General features: G+C 43.6%; 1 protein-coding gene across 23 annotated transcripts in view; it reads left to right on the top strand.

Annotated features, from left to right (window-relative positions):
* The window catches only part of LOC117586131 (dystrophin), a 155982-nt gene that overhangs the window by 128624 nt on the left and 5475 nt on the right, over window positions 1-21883 (top strand). For 13 of the 23 annotated variants that reach the window (XM_034276003.1, XM_034276005.1, XM_034276019.1 and 10 more), the window contains one exon: window positions 587-637. The exons of 8 other annotated variants lie outside the window; for them this stretch is intronic. In XM_034276003.1, coding sequence (XP_034131894.1) covers window positions 587-637 — 51 coding nt within the window. Of the gene's footprint in view, window positions 1-586; window positions 638-17825; window positions 18903-21883 lie in introns of those variants that run through there. 2 more of the 23 variants (XM_034276022.1, XM_034276015.1) reach the window with 2 other exon arrangements.

The raw sequence follows: 21883 nt of genomic DNA, 5'->3' as shown, positions 1-21883 counted from the left end.
AGGAGATCAAATAGACTTGGCTTAAGCCGCTATAAAAGCTTCGTGCAGAGTATTTTATCGTCGACGCGGAGGTCTGTTTATTATCTGTTTAACAGTTGGTTGTCCGTGGCTCATTCTTGATGTTGGTATCTCTCTTTTGTATGCGCTGCAGTCGCTGCCGCTTCTGATGCAGTCGAAATGGCCTCCGCCTCTGCTTCTGTCTGTGTTTCTTTCTCTTCTCTCCAGCCAAAAATATCATCTTCGTGTGAGTGGCTCAATTAGAATGCAAATGACTCAAATGTACCAACATATTCTTGGCGCCATCTGTTGCCCCAGTTCAAGGTTAACTTAACTTAACTTATTTTTTCTCCACTTAAAACTCTCCCCACCCATTTCTTTGTTGTCTTCAAAAGGGGTGCCCTGCTGTGTGTGTGCCCCTAATACGAGCGCCGTCCATCCGCAACAATCGATGATGTCAGAACTCTCTCTCTCTCTCTCTCTGAAAATACGCATAAATATTATTAATTTGTATTCCCTCATTCTTTTTTATTTAATTTCTAAGTTTTTCTGTTGTTTCTCTATTCATTTATATTATTTCTTTTTGCAGAGAAAATCTGTTTCAGTTGTATCTGAAATTCTAATTTCCAACACGCTCAAAGTATGTTTTCCCTTTTTCTTCCCTATTTTTTTCATTTTGTCAGTGTTCTGTTTTTGCGTGTGTTTTTCATTTAACCCCCGAGAGCACCCACAACCCCTGAATGCCACCAAAAACAATCTCATCCAATAATAATACTCTGTAATATTCATCAGAAGACATTCCCCATTCCCATAGAACATCATTTGTATGACACATATATATCGTAAGAAAACGAATGATAAGTCCGGGATAGAGGATACTCGTTAAGCGCTGTCTCTCTTCCTCCTCTCTGTTTCCTTGGAGATCTTGTTTCTATTGGTTTTTTATGGATGTTGAGATGCTGTGTGTTGACAGGCCTCTAAAAATTAATGACCAATAAAAAACGCAGCACCAGCAGCAGCAGCAGCAGCAGCAGCAGCAGCAGAGAATTTATTTAATGAATTGCTTGTCTGTGGGGATTTTTGAACTGGAACCCCATTTCCCAACCCCACCATCCATCCGATCTAAAGTGTCTGTTTCTTGACCCAATTGAATCGGTTGACTGACGAGCGATAAGAGAGAGAGAGAGAGAGAGAGAGAGAGAGCAGCTATTCTCCTCTCAACCTCTATAATTCTCAATTGAAACCAAAAATTGGGGCCATCGAAAAATGTTAATTGTTGTACAAAAAATATTGTGATTTAAAAGGAAAACATTGCTGAACAGAGTAATTAAACACTTAAAGGTATGGGTTTCTAGAAAAAAAAAGCAGCTGACAGCTGACTATGAGCATTAAAATAAACTCCTTTGGGTCCACATGACACATGACCCGAAACATGGTTTAGCCTTTCAGTCTCATAAATTCCTGAGTAGCTGCAATACATATTATTTTCAGTAAATATTTTCCTTCAAAAAAACATCCACTCAACGTTAAATTCTTCCCAGAAATATAGCTCGTAAATCCTTCAATAACAACATGACTTTTCCCTCTCAACATTCACTCCGTTAACCGATTCGACCTTGCATTTTTGTGTATTTATTTATATAACTCTGATAACGCCATTCCCACACAAAGATCGTCTTTCAAATAGTAATAATCAACATCATATTTCATAAATATTTTCGTTTAATCGAGCGAGCGAGCGAGCGAGCGAGCGCTTTGCTTTTCCATTCCCATGCCACTGCAACTGCGACTGCCCACGTTCTCCCCTTGCCAAAAAATACATATGAAATTTCTCGAATATTCATTTATTCACTCATTTGCACTGCGGATGGTATGGGATGAGTGTTTTTTCTGTGGGCAATGGAGGGGTACTGAGGGGCTTATTTACCCCAAAAATATTCGCACATTTCACGTAATCTAAACGCCATTTAAAACGTCATGATCGTATGTCAAGAAGTCCAATTGGCATTTACATATGCACATACTTATGGCAACACATGTACTCATTTTGAGATCTGCTTCTGTCTTTCGTTCTTTCCGTCCGTCAGTCTGTTATTCTGTGTGTAAAACTCTGTGTAAACAGACACCAGAAAACGACTGATACCACCATACATACCCACATGTGCAGTTCTGAAAAGGGGGGCTTCCATTTCGGCGCTTTACTGTGGACTTTGGTTCTACAATTACTGGTTGGGTCTGGCTCTGGCTCTGGCTCTGTACATCTGGAAAAGAGCTTTCCAAAAACCAAGAACACAGAATAAACAACGAAACAAAAACGAAACAGAGACAGAGACAGAGACAGAAAATGCTGTATACTTTTGTTACTCGAAACTTTTTGCAGCTGCATTATGAAATTATTGTCGTAGCAGAAGGGTCTTGAAAATACTTTGTGGAAAATACATACATATGAATGTACTAGCGATACAGCTTAGGAGGTGCTTTAGAGAGTGCATTAGAGTGCATTAGAGGGTACTCAAACGATGCATTATCGTTTTTAAAACTTAATTTGTGTTTAGCTAAAGAATTCTTTAAGCTCAGTGCTCTTACTGCATTGGAGATTCTCCTTGAATTCCTTTTATAAATTAATGTTTCCCTCTGCCTCTTTAAAGTTGTTTCCATCCAATCTGGCGCCAAATTTGGCCAAAAGTAATCTATCCGCAAATTCAGAAATTGCTGCTGCTGCAACTAGATTGAGCTGCAGGCTCCAGACTTCAAGCTTCTTCCTTATATGCATAGATCCACCAGATTTAGTTGTGGCGGGGTGGCATGTGTTGCCTACCCCTTGCTCATACCCTTATGCTGTTGCATGCAGCACTCGATTACGGGGCTTCGGTTCGTCTTCTGTCGCTGCTGCTGCTGCTGCTGCTGCTGTTGCTGCTAAAAGCTGAAAATTGTTTATGCTAATTGCATTTAATATATGCATGCGTAGAGTTTTCCCCTTACACCTCAGATCTCTGAGAGTGTCTGTCCGTGTGTGTTTGTTTGTATCTAAGAGCGTGTTTTTGTATCTACGAGCGAGTGCAAATGTATCTGTCAGATGCAAGAAGAAATGCACTGCAGTGACAACAACAACAACTACATGCTGCGGTTGTTTTAGTTGGTGTTTCTCTTCCGCTCTCTCAAGGGAAACATATATACATACAAACATTTCTTTTACTAGCACTCGGAAAATTAGTGAGGATTCTGAGAGGAGGGAGAAGCCGAAGGCGGAGAAAGAACAAATATTATTTTGGTGCAATTAACGCTGGAAGGGCCCCGCCTACCCACAACACATGCCATAATGATGAGGCAATCCACAAGGAGGGAGAGATTCTTTTTTTTGGAAAGCTTTAAGGAATTCAAAATTCAAGCAAACGAAAGCCTAAAGTAAAGCATCAACTAGAAACTAGAAACTGAAAATGTATCCTAGCTAGAGACGTCAAGAATTTACTTCGATTTCAACACCTAAAAACATTTCCACTCCATTCCATTACGGAAATACCTCTCCCCCACAGTCCCAGCCCCAACTAAATATGACACTCAATCGCCTGCGCCTGCGTTTCTGGCCAAACAACATGCAATGCCTTCTTTGGATTGGGATTTGGATTGGCCAAATGTCAGTCCGAAGCCGGCCATGTCGAGGCTGAAGCAGGCTTAATCCTGATGCAGCGCGTCTCGAGAGTCTCGAGAAACTTCGGTGTCTATTTCGGCCAATTAATATGCAGTTAATGGTGTTAACTGTTTGACGTGCTTATTTATAGGCCCGCAGATGCAGCAAATGGCAGCAGACGGCAACTCAATTCGATGCCATTCCAAGCCAAATAAATGGCACTCGTTGCAGAGACTCAGACTGAGACGACGTCAGCCTCAGACGAGCGCGCTCCAGGCGCCAGTGCACACATTTTGCATGTCAAGTGGAAGCAGGGGAGCAGGAGCGAAAAAGTATCTGCCGGATTGCATAAGGAAAGTCCATGTCAGGGCGAAAATGTGTGGCTTTCTGGCTAAAAGGGAAGGGGTAGGGTGAGTGCGAAAGGAGACTTTTTAGGAGTGCCCCAATATCGCAGTATCTTGTATCTGTATCTGCACGTTTGTCAAGGGAATATATAAATATGTGTGTAAGCTCTAAACTGTAGCTGTTAGGACGTGTTTCTGCTGCAGGCGCATTCCAAAGATTGACAGGCATAAATGTGCATTTTGCATTACTTTGTCCCATCCCATCCCATCCAATAAATTCTTCACAAGTCTCGGAGAAATATCTACCAAAAAGAATACCAGAGAAGTACGAGGAGCTTAAAGAAAAGTATTTGCTGCTGTTGGCTACTGCCACTGCATGACTCAAAGTATCAGCTGAATGAACAGCTGGCATTGTGTTTGGGCATAAGTATCTCTGGCATTGCATTTGCACTTTTCAGGTGCGGTAATCCATTCTGACAGCATCAGCCTTTGTTCGTTTTTGCGGCGTCTCGCAAGTATTTACAGATTGGAAACGAAACCAAGACACTGTCTGGTTCTACACTTTCCACAATTGGTGGCATTCAACACGTACGTACTGCAGTGTCGATACGTTTTTTAGCGCTTCCACACGCACCACAGCGGACCCAACCCCAGCAGTCCGCTTGGACTATAGCTATCAAAATGCGAGCCTCTGCTGCTGGTTGTCATCAATTCGGTTTCAATCAATTAAAAAATTGTTGCACTAATTGTAGAGCAATGTGTTTATCTGGTGCCTGTGTATCTTCCACTGGCACTTGCCGCATCTGTAGCTGCTGTCATTGCTGTTTTAATTGAACCATTATTGCAGTTGCACTCAATTAAATATGTCCTGCTCCACGCGGAGTTCATTGAGACTCTTCAGCCCCAATCCAATCAGAATCCACATCTTTAGAGCTTAAGATTCACTCACATTTTATGCAAATCACTCAAGCAAACGGATTGACAGCACCCGAGGCTGAGGCTGAGTCTGAGTCCACCAATCTGAAGACAAGTATTCATAATGCCACGAGTGACTCGGATGCTCTAATGAGCTTCAAATGTTTGTACAAATGTTGACAAGCCAATTGACCAGAAAATATACCCAAAAGAGGGAGTGAAACATCTCGGGCAGGGTCTTCCATGAGATACTGTTGATTTTGCCTACGCATCATTAATCAACTTCAAAGTTTTTTGGCCACTCCATTAGCTCTGAGGGTCTTAGCGACAGCGTGTTAACTCTGAAAACTATTTAGTGCAAAGTTTTACACAGTAGAAAAAGAAAGAAGGAAAGAAAGTTTCAAGCTGCGACAAATTTCACCCAAATGCGACTTTAATGAGCCGCCAAAAATCCTTTGCTTAAGAGGGACAGAAAAGAGAGAGTTTAAAGTAATTTCAGTGGAATCAAATCAGAGCTTAATGAGGGAATGTTGTTGCCTCCTCTGCTCTCCAAACTCCTCTCTGCAATCATTCATCCATTTATTCATCCATTTATCCATCCATTCGTTCGTTCTTAGTATTGCCCCGAGTGCTGCTGCCTCTTCTGCTTGAATTCAATTGAAAATAATTGAATCGATTTGTGCGATTTATACGAGTGGCACAACGAGTGGCATGAGGCATGAGTATTTGCATAGTTGCCACTCGAACATGCATAACAATATTTATATTTTCTTTCTGGTTTCCTCTGCTTTTTTGTTTTTGTTTTTTGGAACTATTTTTATTTACATTTCTGCTGCCCAAAATAAACAACATTTCGTTTTATGATTATTTTAATTGAATCAAATTCGAATGCAACCGCCATTTCTCTCTCTCTCTCTCTCGCTGTGCAATTTATTTATTAAAACAAACCTTTTCGGATTTCCTTTATGGATGGAAGTAGCGTGCTGTTTTGTGTGCTGATTAGATGATGCTTTTATCTAAAGTTTGGTTTGTGTTTTCGCATAAACGAAACCAATCCGATAAGCCACTTATGAGATACATTTTGGTGTATGAATTTGGCTTGTTTTTGGTCGATCGGCAGTTGCATGCAAGCGATGTTTAAGATTTTCAATATTCCATGGCATAACTGTGTCCAGAATTCCCTTGATTCAAAATCTCTGTTAGTAAACTCAATCCATCTTCTAGTTATACTCACGCCCCCATAAAATTTGGCCATTATTTTGTAATCTCTTTTTAAATCCATATTTAGTCTATTATTTTGGAAAGGTATTTGGCCTTTCTCTAGTGAAAAATCAACACAAAATGCACAGCAGCGGCACCTGTCTGCAATTTTGTGGATAAGTAATCGGATAATTGATGAGTAAGAGAGAACAGCAGAAGGAAAGCAGTGGCGTTGCTGCTTCTCGTCTCACCTTTTGTATACATGATGAGTTTTCCCACTCGCATCTGGAATTTGTTTACTTTTTGGCAGAGATTCAAGGAAAGGCAAAACGAACGAAGAGACCCCCAACAGAGAGGGGGATGGATGGTCTTTTGTTTATTTAACTTGAACCATGCACTTTGGATAATTAGCAAAAAGCTGTCTGTTTATTTGTTTGACCCTGAACCGGGGGGCAGAAGAACCAAACCACAGAGATTCAGTGGCCAAAAATAGGCCAAAAAGGTGTGGTCATAGGGCAGGGCAGGGCAGGGCCGGGCCGGGAAGGGAAGGGAGAAATGTAAAATCAATAATCATTTAAAATTCAAATGCGCAACGCCTCGAAAACCTCGAGAACCAGAAGCAAGAGCAAGAGCAAGAGCCGGGAAAATGCCCAAGCAAACGGAAAATGCAAAATGGGAAAACAGATAATGAAACAAAACAAAGGAAAAAAAAGTGTAGTAATCGTAGGAGTAGGTGGTGGGTGGTGGGTGGTGGGGATGCCCTACTCCCCCCCTTGCTAATGAAATTAAAAATTGATGCTTTGGGGTCTTGCCCCCTAAGCCATGCCTGCGCGCAGTGTATGCAAAAATCTAGGCAAATATGCTAAGCAAATGTCATTTAATAAATTGAAAAAGAAACACCAAGAGGGACAGAGGGTCTCTGAGGAGGAGGCAGCTGCCGCGGCGGCAATGTTATGCCTGATTGATTCTGCGGCGTTGGCGGTCGCAAATGCGAGCGGCAGTGCCACTGAGAGGCCGCATGGAACCACAAGAAAAGATAAATGCCGCCCGCCCCAAGGGTTCGTTTTGAGCGGCAAGCGGGGGCTCTGACACGTCTTTGATAGAGTTGCCTCTCCAGTGGAGCCACAGATATTGCGGTTGGCGTCTGGCCTGGTTGCTCAATCTTCCTGGTTGCCTCCAAGCCGTTGACATCAATTAGGTATTAGGAAAAAAAAGACGCAGAGAGGCGGAGGGGATCAATGAGTAACACACAAGTTGATGGCAATTGCAGGAACAGAGTTTCCATTTTCCATCCAGTGCGGAGAAGCACTCTCTGGAAATCATCCAACAGATGGTGGCCTCGTGTGGGCGCTGTCTGGCATTGGGAGGCGCCTCTGGCTTTGCCTCTTGCAATCTACGCTCCAAGCTCCACGCTCTATTTGCTTGCAGCTTCATTAGTCGCCGCTCAATTTATTTGCCTCCTTTAGACGCCAATTAATCAGATTATGTCAAAATGTGTCACTGGGTTAATGCAAATATATTACGTTAGCAGTGGCAGAGAGTGGAGAGAACCAGAGAATCAGAGACAGAGTCGGTAACTCCTAGACGCTTCTCTGCTGTGGCTATTCCTCCTGCTCTGTGTCTCTTCCTCCCCTGTCTTTTTCCTTGCACAGCTTTAAAGAGCTTCTGTCTGTCTGGGTGTTTTGTGATCTCTGCATCGAAATCGGCCGAATCGGATTCACTTAATTACTGAAAACAGAAAACAAACAAAATGACGGAAGACAAGGTGGGGTGGGGGTAGCTAAAACAGTCGCTTGGAAATCACTTTTAAGCCGATTAGCTGGCAATAAATCAGGAAATTGAACAACGATTCCCCGTTTCCACGTAGTACCACGTTACCCATTTAATTGCATTCGAAATGAAATAGAAATCTACGAGAGCGGGTTAGGGCTTAAAATGTTTTTAGTTTCTGTTGGTTTTTTAGTGATGTTTGAAAGAGGATTTCGATGGGTTAAGATTCGAAGTTAAAATAATCTGTAAACTGTACGTCGTTTTCTGTTGTACAAATTCAATTTTTTTTGTGCGGATATTTGAAGTAAAGTTAAAATTCCACTGCCACTTCCTATGGTAATGGAATTTTATGTGGAATATCTGCACACTTCATCGATTTCCATTGGCAACAATGATTATGATCAAACTCAGACAGTGCTGAAGTTCCATTCTGTTTGAAGGCTTCATTGAATCATCAGTTACCTGTGGCAGCTCCACCAAACAAAACAAAACACTGTAAAACCAATACAAATATCTTTGCAACTCCATCTACTCCATCATCCAGAGCTCGTGCGAGTGCTGCTCCTCTGCACACCATTTGGCATTCAGCGGAAAAGTCATTAAGTGACACACCCGCCTACAACAACAAAACAAAACAAAACAAAACAAAACATTCCAGACCCCAAAAATAGATGGCAGCATATTTATTATCATCTGAAAAAGGAGAACAATCATGATGTAAAGACGGGACAAGGGGGGATTGGTGCAAAAATAATCAACAAACGAGTGTTGTGGGGAGGGGTGCCTGGAACTCCACTCGATTCCCATTTGACTCTCCCCTTTCACTCCACTCATTGTTTAATCACGCATATCACCGACATTCAGAGCACTTTACAGATATTTTCTGCTCTTTTTGTGTCTGTTTCGAACTCGTTTTTTGGGCGTGTTTTTAAACAGTCAACAGAGCTGCGACTGCGACGACGCGCCTCATTGAAGGCGTTTTTCGATCTACGGAAGTTGCATGCCCCCCGAACGGAAATTGAGACATCAAATTTAATGAATAACCGAATAAATATAATGAATATACACGAGTTCGGGGAGGGCTTCAACGAGTATGTTTCAGCATACAAAATGCTTGAAGTCGACTTTCGCTTTTGCTAAAAACAACCCAACCGAAAAGAGTTGTAAAAAATACTTTACAGCTCATTAAAAATTATTATTGTTTCTGCGCCCATAAAGATGATGGCAAGGGATGGCAGAGATCCGGCCAAAAAATCCAGGTTGAATTCATGTGTGTGAGTGTCAATGGTAGATCCTTTTTCGGGTTTTTGGTCTTTCCTGCTTTTAAAAGTATTACACAGGAAAAATTACACAAATTTGCGTATAATTTTGCGGCTTCATTTCAGTTTTCTGTGGCAAATGTTTTGCTGCCTCGAGAGGAGGCGGCCATTTGGCAAAAGGTGAGAAGATTGCAAAGGTTAAAACGCCTTTCATTCTTATTACAGTTGCAAAAGGCTAAGGCCTAAGGCTTCGGCTGCTGCTGCCTTGGCTGCTGCTCATTTCCCACGCATTTTCCTGGTGGAAGAGGGGCTGCGGTGGGGAAAAAGGTTAAGCAAAGTTTGATGTGCAAAAAGGTCTTGCTGCGAGTGCTTCTCAGAATGTTTAATTCAATTTGTTGAACTAATATTTCCGCTCCCTTGCCGCCTCTCTAGAAGTGGTTTTAATCAAAGGGAAAAAAAGAAGAGCTAGAAGAGAGAGAGCGAGAGAGAAGTGAGTAGAGCAGGGTGGCCTGCGATAACTGTTTGCATATCGCCTTATCGATAAATGTTTAAACAATTTACGATTAAAGTTAATATCTTAGCATAATCTATAAAATTCTCTGAAAGATAAATTGAGGTTGGAATTCGTGTCTTAAGGCAGTGAAAAACATTGGGGAAAACGGTGCATCAATCTAGAAAACATTCCTACATGTTTCTTGATCTTTGGATAACATTCGGCGGAAGTAGAGTCTTGAAATTGGTTAAGATTAAGAGACATAAATGTACGACAGCATTTCTTGAGTAATCCCAATCAGTGGCTGACGGAAGCTGTACCATGAAATGAAATTAATTCTGAAGAAGTAATTCACAATTATCAGTGGGGACATTTTTATCGATAAAATAAAGAAATGCATGGATAAATAACATTGATTAAAGCACTTTCTGATGGTCGTTAACTAATCGAATTTCCGCATAGTTTCCATGCAAATTCCCCAACATTCTCGCAGCCACAAAATATGTCTAAGAAATTTTTGGCTCCCATAAAAATAATCCTTTTCAATATGCTCAATGTTTGCCCAACAATTTGTAGTAAACGTTTTGCTGGAAAATGGAAAATGGCCAAAAGAAAGGCAAGGGGGGGAAGCCACTTCACTGGAGTGTCAAATGGCAAGAGGCAGGAGCCAACGAAGCCAATTGAATGCATTTTATTAATGGCGTCCATGACTTGGCCTCTTGGCTGCGGGCTCCTGGCTCCTGGCTCCTGGCTCTTTGGGATACTGGCTAAGGCTGTGGGGCGGTACGGGTGTCTGTACGGGTCTTGGCATCGATTGACAAAAGGCGACAATAAAGTCATCTTGCCTCCCCTGCCCCCAACACCACTCACCAAAGAGCGGCAAACCAAACTCCATCTCCCCTGCCCCCTGTGGCTGCTGTCTGCTGCAGTTGCACTTAATTTTATCTATTATCCTCCATTTTTGTCATTGTCTAAAGGAAAATGAAGCTTTAGAAGACACACACACACACACTCACACACACATATCCTTTGAGGCTGTCCTTGTCGTTATCTCGGTGGGGAAGAGTGAAGGAAACACGTCTGGCTTTTCCGATAGAATCTCTACGGGGAGAACATCCTGGCAGCAGGTGTGCCATTGAAAGTTTTAGATGCTCATCCGGGGAATGGGATGCTGGCGCTGTGTCCTGCTGCTGCTCCTTCGACTGCTCCTAACTCCTGCTGCTGGCAGCCTTGTTCTGCTCTGTTTGCAAAATGTGATAAAATGATTATAAAATAATTTTCACAAACAATGGCGGCAGCCACATGCACACGTACATCGGAGCGCACCTCGCTCTGTCCCCCTCTCAGGGTCCCTGTTCCTGTTCCTGTTCCTGCGAAAACGTGCAAAATGCTACTCCTAAAACTCTCTATCCTGCAGTTTCCTGTTCCTGCTGGTGGTCATCCTGTGGCTCTCCTTCTAATTGAATAGATTACGGGGTCAGATCTTTAATGGCTGCTGCCTGAACTCTCTCAAAACTTTCAACTACTTTGTACGCCTGTGTGTTTGGCAGGGAGGAGATTGGGTCTTGTCATAACATTTTACTGGTTTCCACGCCCCATTAAATATGCCCCAAAATAATTCCTTCCATAAACATTTGCCACAGCAATCACCCGGGAGGGGGCTGGTGTGGAGAGTGCCACCGAATGGCGTGTGGCATTTATTATTAATCCAAATGCGAAGCCATAACAATTTCCACAGTGAAAATTACGCTTTTCCTTGTTGAGTTTTGGAACTGCATTTTTAGAAGAGTAAATTTGGCGACTTTTAGTTGTTTGAGTGTGGAAAAGGGAATTTCTTTCTTTAGAATTTAATTTGAACTGCAGTTCATAAAATATGAAATATATGCAAAAACTGCCTATCCCCACCCAGCTGACATATGCCCGCTTTCTCTTTTATTTGAAATACTCAAAGACCCTACAAACCAAAACCTCTTTGGCGCAGTTTACCTCAGGAAACACCACGCACAATCCCTGCTAAAATTCCCATCAATTTCTTTGAAATCCCAGCGACCACACAGACAGACAGAATCAGATGCAGATACACAGATATACAGATAGAGATTCAGCGAAGAGCTTTGTGGAAAGAAACATTTAAATCGCGACTAGAGCACCGCTGACTGCCTTGGGAGCAGGGGGGAACAGGCAATGTGCAACCGATGTGCAATGGCCAATAAACATGTCTTAAAGCTCTCCGTGGCTGGTGGCTGGTGGCTGGTGGCTGGTGGCTCGTGGCACACAGAATTTGAACCAGTTTCCAGCTTAAGCCACAGAACCCAAAGTGCAAAGAGAAGAAAAAACACAAAGAAAGAACTTCCCTTTTCCTGCTTCCTTTCAGCTCCTTTCTGTTCCTCTCTGCTGCTTCAATTTGTACAAATGCGTGGAAAAGGAGGTGCTTGAGAGCAGGGTAGGGGGGGGGGTAGGGAGTGGCGGCAGCCACAGATGCAGTTCACATTTGCAACATTTGCAACTTTATTTATCGCATCGAAAACATCTTGTAAATTTTCCACGTTATTTTGCGCCTCGAGACATGCTGCCCCCACCCTGAGCCATTCCCTGCGTTTCCTTCGTTCTGCCGAACAATTGAATCCAAAGGAGAGCTTTTCCACCCACTAAGGAAAATTCGTTTTGGACCACGCCTTCTGCTGACTCTCTGCACCTCTGCCTCTGGCTTTGGTGGCGGCACTAGAGGAGAGAGCCGACTCGACTCGACTCTTCTCAATGGATGCCTTGTTTTGATCATTTGTGCCTTGTGATAAATTGTGTTCCATGTCGCTTGGCACTCGCGCTTGACTTTTATTGCTGGAGGAATGCCCATGGACATGGGGCGCAGCCATAGTCCGCAGTCCACATCCCCAGTCAAAGCCAAAGCCCATCCAGTACTGCTTCTGGGCCAAGTCCATAGTCATCGTCGGGCCATCAAAAACTCTTTTTCGGCCGCTGTAGTTTTTCTTTCCTCCTTCCACTCCTCCCTGCTCCCTCCTCCCTCCTCCCGCTGCTGCCTGCCATGGAGTTTGCCCCAAATGCAATTCTCGTAGTTTGAAGTTTATTTGCCGCCGCCGAGCGAGAGCGACAATTTTTGTTGTTGCTACAAATTTGATATCATTTTTCAACGCCACATCGTAGAATGTGTTGCATTCTACAGTCCGATGGGGGCACGTCACATAGTGACGTTTTTGGGGGCGTGCTTTGCCGTCTTGGGAGTGACTTTTGTGGTTTCAATTTTTATTTTTGTGCTGCCAACGCATGACGCATGCACTTTTTGGCGCTGGTTTGAAGCCAAGCATTGAGATCATTTGAGATAAATGTTTTGCATGTTGGTTTTATTGATTTGAAAGGGTGTTGAATAGGTAAAAGGTACTGGGAATAAAATTAATGGATATACAAAGGTACAGATTATAATAATATAATATAATAATAGCCTTTGCTGTTGCTAAATCCATTGAGATCTTCAACAATGTCACAAATGACACGTGCAAAACAACATTTTTCCGTCATCTAAAAGACTTTCCCCAAAACTTTAATTTATCTGCACCAAAAACCCAATGAAATCTGAAATTAATTGCCAACAAAAAGATGTTGGTTCCCCAAATCAAATATCCGATATCACCTTTTTCGATAGACATTCCACTCCAATCATTAGTTAGAGTCCGAGAACCTTATCTCAGGGCTATCTAAAACACCGAAAACTATCCACGATTATCTGTTAAAATATATTTTCTATTAGCAGAAAATAGAAATAGGAAAAAAAGCACATTAAAAAGACACCGACCGTCAACAAATGTTGCGCCCACGCAACAGACAAAAGATTTCCCGTTTGTTTAGCATTTTGTGTGGGGATTTGACAATCACAGAGTGGAAAATTATTCATGGTCGAGCCACTCGAGAACACTCCAGACAGACCAGAGGTACGGAAGGGGCGGACGAGATGCGTAGATGGGGATTTCCCCATGTGAAAAATGCACTAAAACCAAACAGAGCGAAACGAGGGCTAAACAAAGGCCCAGCAGAGAGAACTCCCAGAGCACCCGACGAGTAGTAGGAAGAGTGACGGTCACATAATGCACTTTTGCTTTTCTTTTTACTTGCTGTTGGTTTTTTGTATAAATTTTGTAATTTGCTGAAATTTCCGGTTCTTTAATCCGTCAGATACGAGGCTTTGGCATGATTCGTATTCTTTCTTGCTTTGTTGTTTTGCTGCCTTTTTTTTATCCAGAATTTATTTGTATTCAAAAAGTTGAATGACTTTCGGCCTGGGGTTTGGGGTCTCTTTTACTCAGAAATTCACGACTGGAGGCCCAACGACTGGAGCCACACGAGCACGGAGCTGGAGCGGGGGTTCAATCAAATTGCAATTATCTTAAGCACGTGTATGAAGCGATTGACGGCGGTAGGGGATAGAGGAGGTATTTTTGATCTACGATTCGTGACGCTTTTGATTTATTGTTGTTTGAACCATTTTGAACCATGACTCAGCTGTTGAGCTCCAGCAGATTCTGCAGCCAAATTGTTTGGTAGCTCCAGCGGATCCGATCCCTTTGTTCAAGTTTTTCTCTCTTCTTTTGGGGATCACAAAGTGTGACCGGCCCAAGGGCTTTCTATTTCTACGCCTAGAGTATTTTTCCCTCTCTCTTAATTAGTTTGGTTTGTTGATAACCAAATAATGGATTATATATGAGTGTCTATAGGAATTATACAGCCAGCAGGTAAACGGATTTCTTGTTCGAGATGCCTTTGCCCCCCCGCTTGGGGTTCCGCTTTGCCTTTAAGGTGATTTATTTGCTGTTTTTCTCTTGTATCCACACCAAAATAAAATGTCCAACAGTTAAGTGTTGGAACCCCTCGCATGTGCCTCGAATGAGAGATTAGAGATGGTTTTTTGTCTCTGTTTTTTGGCAAACACGAGAGTTGGAAAGTGAAAATATTCAAAAGATTTTGATTGGCTTCAACTGATAAACCAAATTTAACATTCATTCGATGTGCTGCTGTGTTGCGAACCATCAAATAGATGAATGTTGATGGGTGCCAAAGATAGGGAGACGATTAGAGTCGCTCGAACGCCACTTAAGGAATGATATTTACTTATCGAACATGATGTCCGCCATGATATTTGATGGAATTATCGATAAGAGTTTTATTTTGTGTAAATATATGGCCATCATTTTCCAAAGAATTTGTATGCTTTGGGCATCATTATAATTTTCTATATTTGCATGTTCAGTTTACATCCCGAATCCCTCATTCAATCACCATGTAATCCCTCATATAATCCCCCTTTCAATTATCCATTAAAACTGCACCCTGAAGCTGCTTCGCTCTGTCAACTTTCTGTCTCTTTCAATCTGTTGCACATTTGAAATATTATGAAATATGCATTTGTATCTGTAGCTATGGTTATTTTAGGGACGGGAGCCCATCGTCTCTAGCGATACTTTTTGCTGGAAAATGAAAACATTTGCATATCCAAAAGGCAATAACAAATGAATTCCGCACACACACATCCAGTGGGGGCGACATTCTATCAATATCAATTCATATTCAATGGAAGAGGAGGGACTACGGATGGATGGTTGGGGTTCCGTATGCCTGTCAGCGATGAGTGTAATCTCTGTGGAAGGCCGCGAGGAGGTGGTGGCTCTACAACGAGCTAAAAAAAAGTGAAAATTATAATGAAATTCATTGGGAATTCCCCGCACGTACGAAACAAAGTACATCAATCAAATTGAAATGCAACCATCATCTGCATACCTCTCTCTCTAGGTCTCTCTCTCTCTCTCTCTTCCCACTGCTTATCTCTCCCTGTTGGCATATTTCGTAATGCATTTAACAATAATAATCATTCACAGAAATAATGTAACAAATAATACTCGGCACTCGGTATTCGGTATTCGGTATTCGGTATTCGTCTGATTTTCTTCTTGTTTTGTGCTCCATAAATATTTTTCTGCAGGTTGCATTTCCAATTAGAGAGCAGAGAATACCGCTGAAAGGAACAAAGGGGGAAACATCAATGGAATTGTCAGAAAAACAAAATTTATGCAAAGCCAAACAGAGAGAGAGAGAGAGAGAGAGAGGAATAGACTGACAAAGAGAGGAAGAGCAGGCAATGAGCATGGAGTGGAGTGAAGTGGAATGTTGCTTCTACTAATTAGACACTTGTCATTCGTCGTAATGTTGTAATAAATACCGTTACAATGTCATTACCGGCATTACCTGTGCTCGCTCTCTCTCTCTCTCTCTCTCTTACACTTTCTTCTTACCTTTCCATCCCCCTCCTTCTTCAGCTGTGCAACAACCGACTGCCTTCACTCATCTTCTTCGCGGCTGCGGCGGCGGCGGCGGCGGCGGCCTCTTGTCTGTCAATCGCTTGTTAGTTTTTTGTTTTCTACCATGCTTCTCCGTCCTTCCATTCTCTCTCTTGTACCCCTTTCTCTTTTGTGCACCCCCTTCTTCACTCGCTTTTGACTTTATTTAAAACTTTGTTTTGCTTTACCGCTTAGAATTTTTAATGAGCTTTCGTCTGCCTCGTACTTCGCTCTCTCTCTCTCTCTCTCTCTTTCTCGTCGCTCCTCTGCCACAAAGCAAAGCCCTTCCTTTACGCTTTATTTTTTAGTTGTTGTTGTTTTCTCTGTTGTTGTTTTTTCCAGTTGTTCCGCTGGTTATTTTCTTTTGGCTTCTGAAATGTCATCTATTTTTTTTTTGAGTTCCTGTTCTTTGTTTTTCTTTGGGTTTCGTCTCCGTCTTTAGCGGGGTCATTGCTTAGTATTACACTCTGGAGAGTTGGACTCTGGACAACTGTGGACACTCGCAAAGAACGTGGTCTTGGACTCCGTTCTCCGTTGAACCCGAAAACTAACCTAAGGTCTAGGGATTTTAAAGTTGTTGAGCGCTTTGCTAAAGTATCACATTTTTTAGTGCGTGATAATGTTGTTTATATTATAACTTATTCCTTTTATTGATTTAGCGCAAATAAAAGGGGTAAAAACGGTTTCAGAAAACTTAATTTAAAGCCATTTCCCAAAACCTGTTACTTTCCTCTCGACTTGGGAGTAGTTGGGGGATGACTAACTCTTGTCGATCCAACAATTCTCATAGCCTCTCCAACTCTTACAGCGTCTCCCATTCCCATAGCTCCTTCCGTTCCCAAAGATTTCGATGTCTCTATTTCTCATACATAGTTCTGGCAAACAACTTCCCTTTCCGTTCGGACAGACAAGCACGCTATAAGAAATATATGTGCCATGGTTGTTCCACTAACCTATCCCACTTTTCTTTATTAGCTTTTCCCAAACAAACACCTCTGCCCCTCCACTGCCCACCTGTAGCTGTTCCCATTCCGCTTGTCGCACCTCATTCGCTAGATCAGTGTCGGGATGATTGTGGATCCCCTTAACAATGTCAGGGGCCTCGTCGCTCAGTCTTTCGGGCAGAACAAAACAGAACTGAGAAGAATGAAGACAAGACCATAAATATCTTAACTGAAACATTCGAGTGGTTGGNGGAGCGTGGGGGGGGGTGGAGGGGGGGGGGGGGGGGAGGGGGGGGGGGGGGGGGGGGGGGGGGGGGGGGGGCCTTATCTATAAGTAAATGTTGCCCAACATAATTTACACACTCTCACAAACAGAGAACCACACTGGGTGAGAGGAGGTAAAGAGAGTGAGGAGCGGGCAGAAATGCAAACAGAATGCAGTCAACCTTTTTGCTTGACAAACAATTTCCAAGATGTTGGGTATAATTAAGGTGTACACTGAGAAAAGCAAGCGATTCTACACCTACTTCCACAGCTATTTGAGAGTTTATTTCTCTCAGTGCATGTGCATATTTGTCAGGGGCGTGGGTTCCAAATTAGGAGAGTGAGAGGCAGGCAGGCAGTGGTTCCCTGTGAAATTTCGGCGTAATTGAGTGGCTTATTGACTCGCGTCACACATTTGAAATATTTGTGGAACGTACTTCTCCTATTTGTATGGGTACTTGGGTAGCCACTCATATGTATGCCCCATGGTGTGGAATGGGGTATGTCACACCCGTCACTACCGTCTGTCATATTTGCAAAAAACAAAATCAAAGTGAAATCAAGTGAAAAACGTATCTACTAAAAATAATGCTAAATGGAAGTTTGAAGATTGAAGAGTGAAGAGTGTGAATCCTGTGTAACCGGTTCTACTATATACATAAATAGATAAAAGACACTAGAATATCTGCAAAGAGAAGAGCGACCAGCGAAGAGCACAGAGAATCTACACGTTCATTACGCAAGAATGTGCCCTAAAACGATGCTGAAGGAAAACCTGAAATCTGCATAGAGAACGATTAATTAACTCCAACGAACGAACATATACAACCCGAGCGAAAACATTCAACAAGAAAACTTCAACTGCAGGCGGAGGAGCAGGCAACACTTTTTCAGGATGCGACTGTTTGCAGCAACAGGAACGAACGGAGCAGTGACTGTGCCAGCGACAATCAGTTCCAGCGATGAGGCCGGCGAAATTATAGAGAACTCTCACATCAGCAGAGGGGGAGGAGGAGCAGGTGGGGCTGCACTGATCTACAGCAATGGAAAGAACAAGTCAAGGTCATTGGAACGCTATGCTGGGGCACCGCGCATCGAACTGCTGCCACCCTATGCCACGCCCACGGGGAGCACACGACGCCGCCTGCTGGCGCCCTTCCGTTCGATGAAGCGTCGCAGTCGCAGCAGCAGCAGCAGCGCGGACTCGCACATGATAGTCGTGAACCTTGGAGCAGGCGGTGTAGCAGGAGGAAAAGCAACGGCAGCGCCAAACAAAAATAAAAACAAAGCAACGGCCAAGGCAAGTTCGCAGAGCGGCGACAGCGGCACCGGCGGCACCGAACTAGAACACGAACTCGAACCAGATGACAATGACGAAGATGACGAGGAGGAGGATGAAGATGAGGATGATGATGGAGAGCTGGAGCTGGAGCATCAGAGCAGCCAGCTGAGCCTCAGCTATTCGCAATTGAGCAGCAGCAGCGGCTGCGCCGAGGAAGATCAGGCAGATGCAGCAGCAGCAGCAGCAGCGGTAGCGGATCATACGGCTGTGGCTGCTGTCGAACATGTTGCACACGAGCGCCGACGCAACATGCTGTCGCTGTACTCGTCTTCGTCCGAGGAGCAGCTACACTGTCGTCTCGGCGATATTACCCTGGTGGACGACACCTATTCGAACTACGATCCACAGAACGATGCGGAACGCATGTTCCTCCAGGTTGTGGGCATATTGCGCGATGAAAATGAGGTTTGTGTCTTGGCTTACGATTTTACAGTGGTGGCTTCAAATATTAGTGTTTGGGCATTTTTAAAGAATTTTCAGTGAATTTTCTTTGATTTTGTATTCGAACTGAGTGATGCATTTCCCAGTTGCATTTTTTTGTATTTAAATCTTAATTAAATCCCATTTAAAAGGGTTTACGCTCGTCATTTTAAACTGTGTCTCTCCTCATGGCTTCTCCCCACCACCCTTTGTTTTTATCCGCCCTCCCTGGCTTTCTCTTTGAGTTTCACTTGCAATTTCAATTAATTAATGACGCTCCTGCAAGGATTTCCATTTCCATTTCCGCTTCCGTTACGCGCAAAGAGGGAGGAGAGCCAAAGAGAGCGAAAGCCATGGATGCATGGGGTACAGAAAAAGAGAGAGCAGCAGATGGAGGATGGAGGATGGAAGGTGGAGGGATCTTGTTCCCTTTTCGATCCTTAACCCTTCAAAGTGTCAATTAGGAATGAAAGCGAAAGCGCAGCGCTTTTCCCCTAGAGTCAGTCAGTGGTGGCATGCCGCAAAGGCAGCATTTTGAATAAGCAACGCGGGTGGTCGTTGCTTCTCGTTTTCCTTCCTAACCTCCCCCCAGATGCCATAGAAAATTGTTCTTTATTTATTTAACCACCAACTGGCCGACTCCTGGCTGGCTCCTCGATGGTGGCTGCATCCAGCAATTGTTGCAAGCGTCAAACGGAAAAGGTATTACATTTCACAGTGTTGCACTTTTTAAGCAGACGGACGCCATGGACAAACGCCTGCCTGAATGCCACAACTATGGGGCAGGCAGGCAGGGGGCCATCCATATTGACTTTTGCAAGGATTCCCTGCCTGCCACACACACACAAACACACACACACACACTGCGTTGGTATGAATGAATGTTGCATGGACTTTGGCTTCGTTGATTAAACTTTTTGCTGCTTGCTGTCGCCCTTTTCCGACGACTTTTCTTGTGAGTTGTTCCCAAGGAGGCAGGCAGCTTTAAAAGTGCATTGCCCCTTGTTATCAGTGGCGCAGTGGCACCCCCCCTCCTGCCATAAGGACTTTGATGGCAAACAGCTTTCTTGTCTCCTTGTTGCGGCGGCGTCTGTGGCGGTGGCGACGGTGGCGGCCACTTTGTTGGCTTTTTACTGCCACTAATTAAAGGAGCTGCTGCTGCAACAGAGTGAGCAGTCAAGAGGCATGCGGCATGCGGCAGAGTGTGTTGCATATTTATTGTAAACATCAAATTATTGATTACCCCCGATGGACGACAAATTGGGGCAGGCTGCAGGCAGCCTTTGTGGCTGCTAATTAGAAAAAAATGAAGAGAGAGAAAATACGCACGAAAGAGAAGAGGGAAGTCTCCCTTCATTAGAATTTGCACACACAGTGCAGTGGGAAATTATGTGTACGCTTCATTAGCCAGGAGAAGAGGGAGCGGAGAAAGCCTGCAATTAACGGCAGGTGAAATGGAACAGAGGAAAGGGAAACTGCCTTCAAAAGGTGTTTTGCCTTTTGTTTGCTTTTCATGCATTCAAAACTGGGAATGTAAGGACAGTTGGGCAGAAGAAACAATTGAACGAACACAACTTTAGCCATGGGTTAAAGGCCATTCCAGTTGAAGCCTCATTCCAGACATCAATTCATCACGGCAAGAAATTCTTAGAAATTCGAAGAAACAAAATGAAGTGTCGCTTCGGCCATGTTGAACTCATGTTTACGCCAGGAACAAGTCAATCTGTGGTGTGAAAATGTGAAAATGTACGAAAATTGCCAACTTCCAGCCACATTTGCCCAACCAAGTTTATTCTAAGCCTGGCCAAAGACAATCCCCAATGAAAATCCCCCCCCAAAGAAAGGAAAACAAGCAAATAGGATTTGCCACCGAAAAGAGGGCCAGAGAAGAGTTTCAGAAGAAAACAATGAGACAATTGCCATCAGTGGACGAAAAACAACAGCAGAGAGAGGCGGGGACTTGGCATTATGAGGCATAAACGTTGTCCCAGTAGCCAGAAGCAGCCTGGAGCCAGGAGACAGCAGCAGGAGCAAGGGCAAGGAGTTAAAGGCTGGAAAAGCTAGAAGGAAAAGTTGCAAATCAAAAACACAAACTTGAAGAAAACTAAATTAAAAAACTACACACACACACACACACACAAGCAGGATGGAAGGGAAAGCCAAGTGCAGAGAGAGAGAGAGAGTGGTGGAGTGGTGGAGAGGGAAAACTAAATGAAATAATAAAGTAAACGAAAGAACAGCACAGCAAGGAGGGAGTGGGACGGCGGGGGGGGATCCTTTACGTGCTGTTTGAGGGAAAAACTTTTGCCTTTTTGCTGGCGAAGGTACGAGGAAAATGCATTTTGTGCTTGTTGCATGCAAAATGCCATCGCAGGGCAATGAAAGTTTTCCATCTTGCTGTTGCTCATTGCCTATTGCTCGTTGCTCGTTGCTCGGCTTAAGGACGGAACGACAGACGCGGCGGAACGGGGTGCGAAAGGTAAAAATTGAAAAGCGAACATTGCTCCAGGAAGGGACAGAAGAAGGGACAGCAGCAAAGAAGACGGGCTAAATGAAACGTGTGCAACATCTGCTGTGTCTCCTCCATGTGTGCGACTCCTGTTGCACGTCTCATGGATGCAAGCTGCTGCTCCTTCTGCCTTTTCCCTGCTTAAAGTTACAAAGCGCTAAATTGGCACAGCGGAAAAAATGCTGAAAGAAGAGCGCGAATGGGGGCAGAGAAAACGCTACCCCGATGGGGAATGGGCTGCATGCAAAGAGCATAAACGTTGAAGGGAAATATCCCTCTGCCTTTTTAATGCTAATGAAGATGCAACTGTGGTGCAGCAGGCAGCGTGGCAGAAAAATACACAGCCCAGAGGGACAGATGCTTGGATAGATAAAAGGCGAAGGGAAAACTCAACAAAACGGGTTATCATTCCTTTTCATTTTGCATGGGGTACAGGAAAATGCCTTGTACTTTAATT

This window comes from Drosophila guanche, unplaced genomic scaffold (assembly GCF_900245975.1).
Source record: "Drosophila guanche unplaced genomic scaffold, DGUA_6, whole genome shotgun sequence".
NCBI classification, from domain to species: Eukaryota; Metazoa; Arthropoda; class Insecta; order Diptera; family Drosophilidae; genus Drosophila; species Drosophila guanche.
This window is presented reverse-complemented; position numbering and strand designations above follow the sequence as displayed.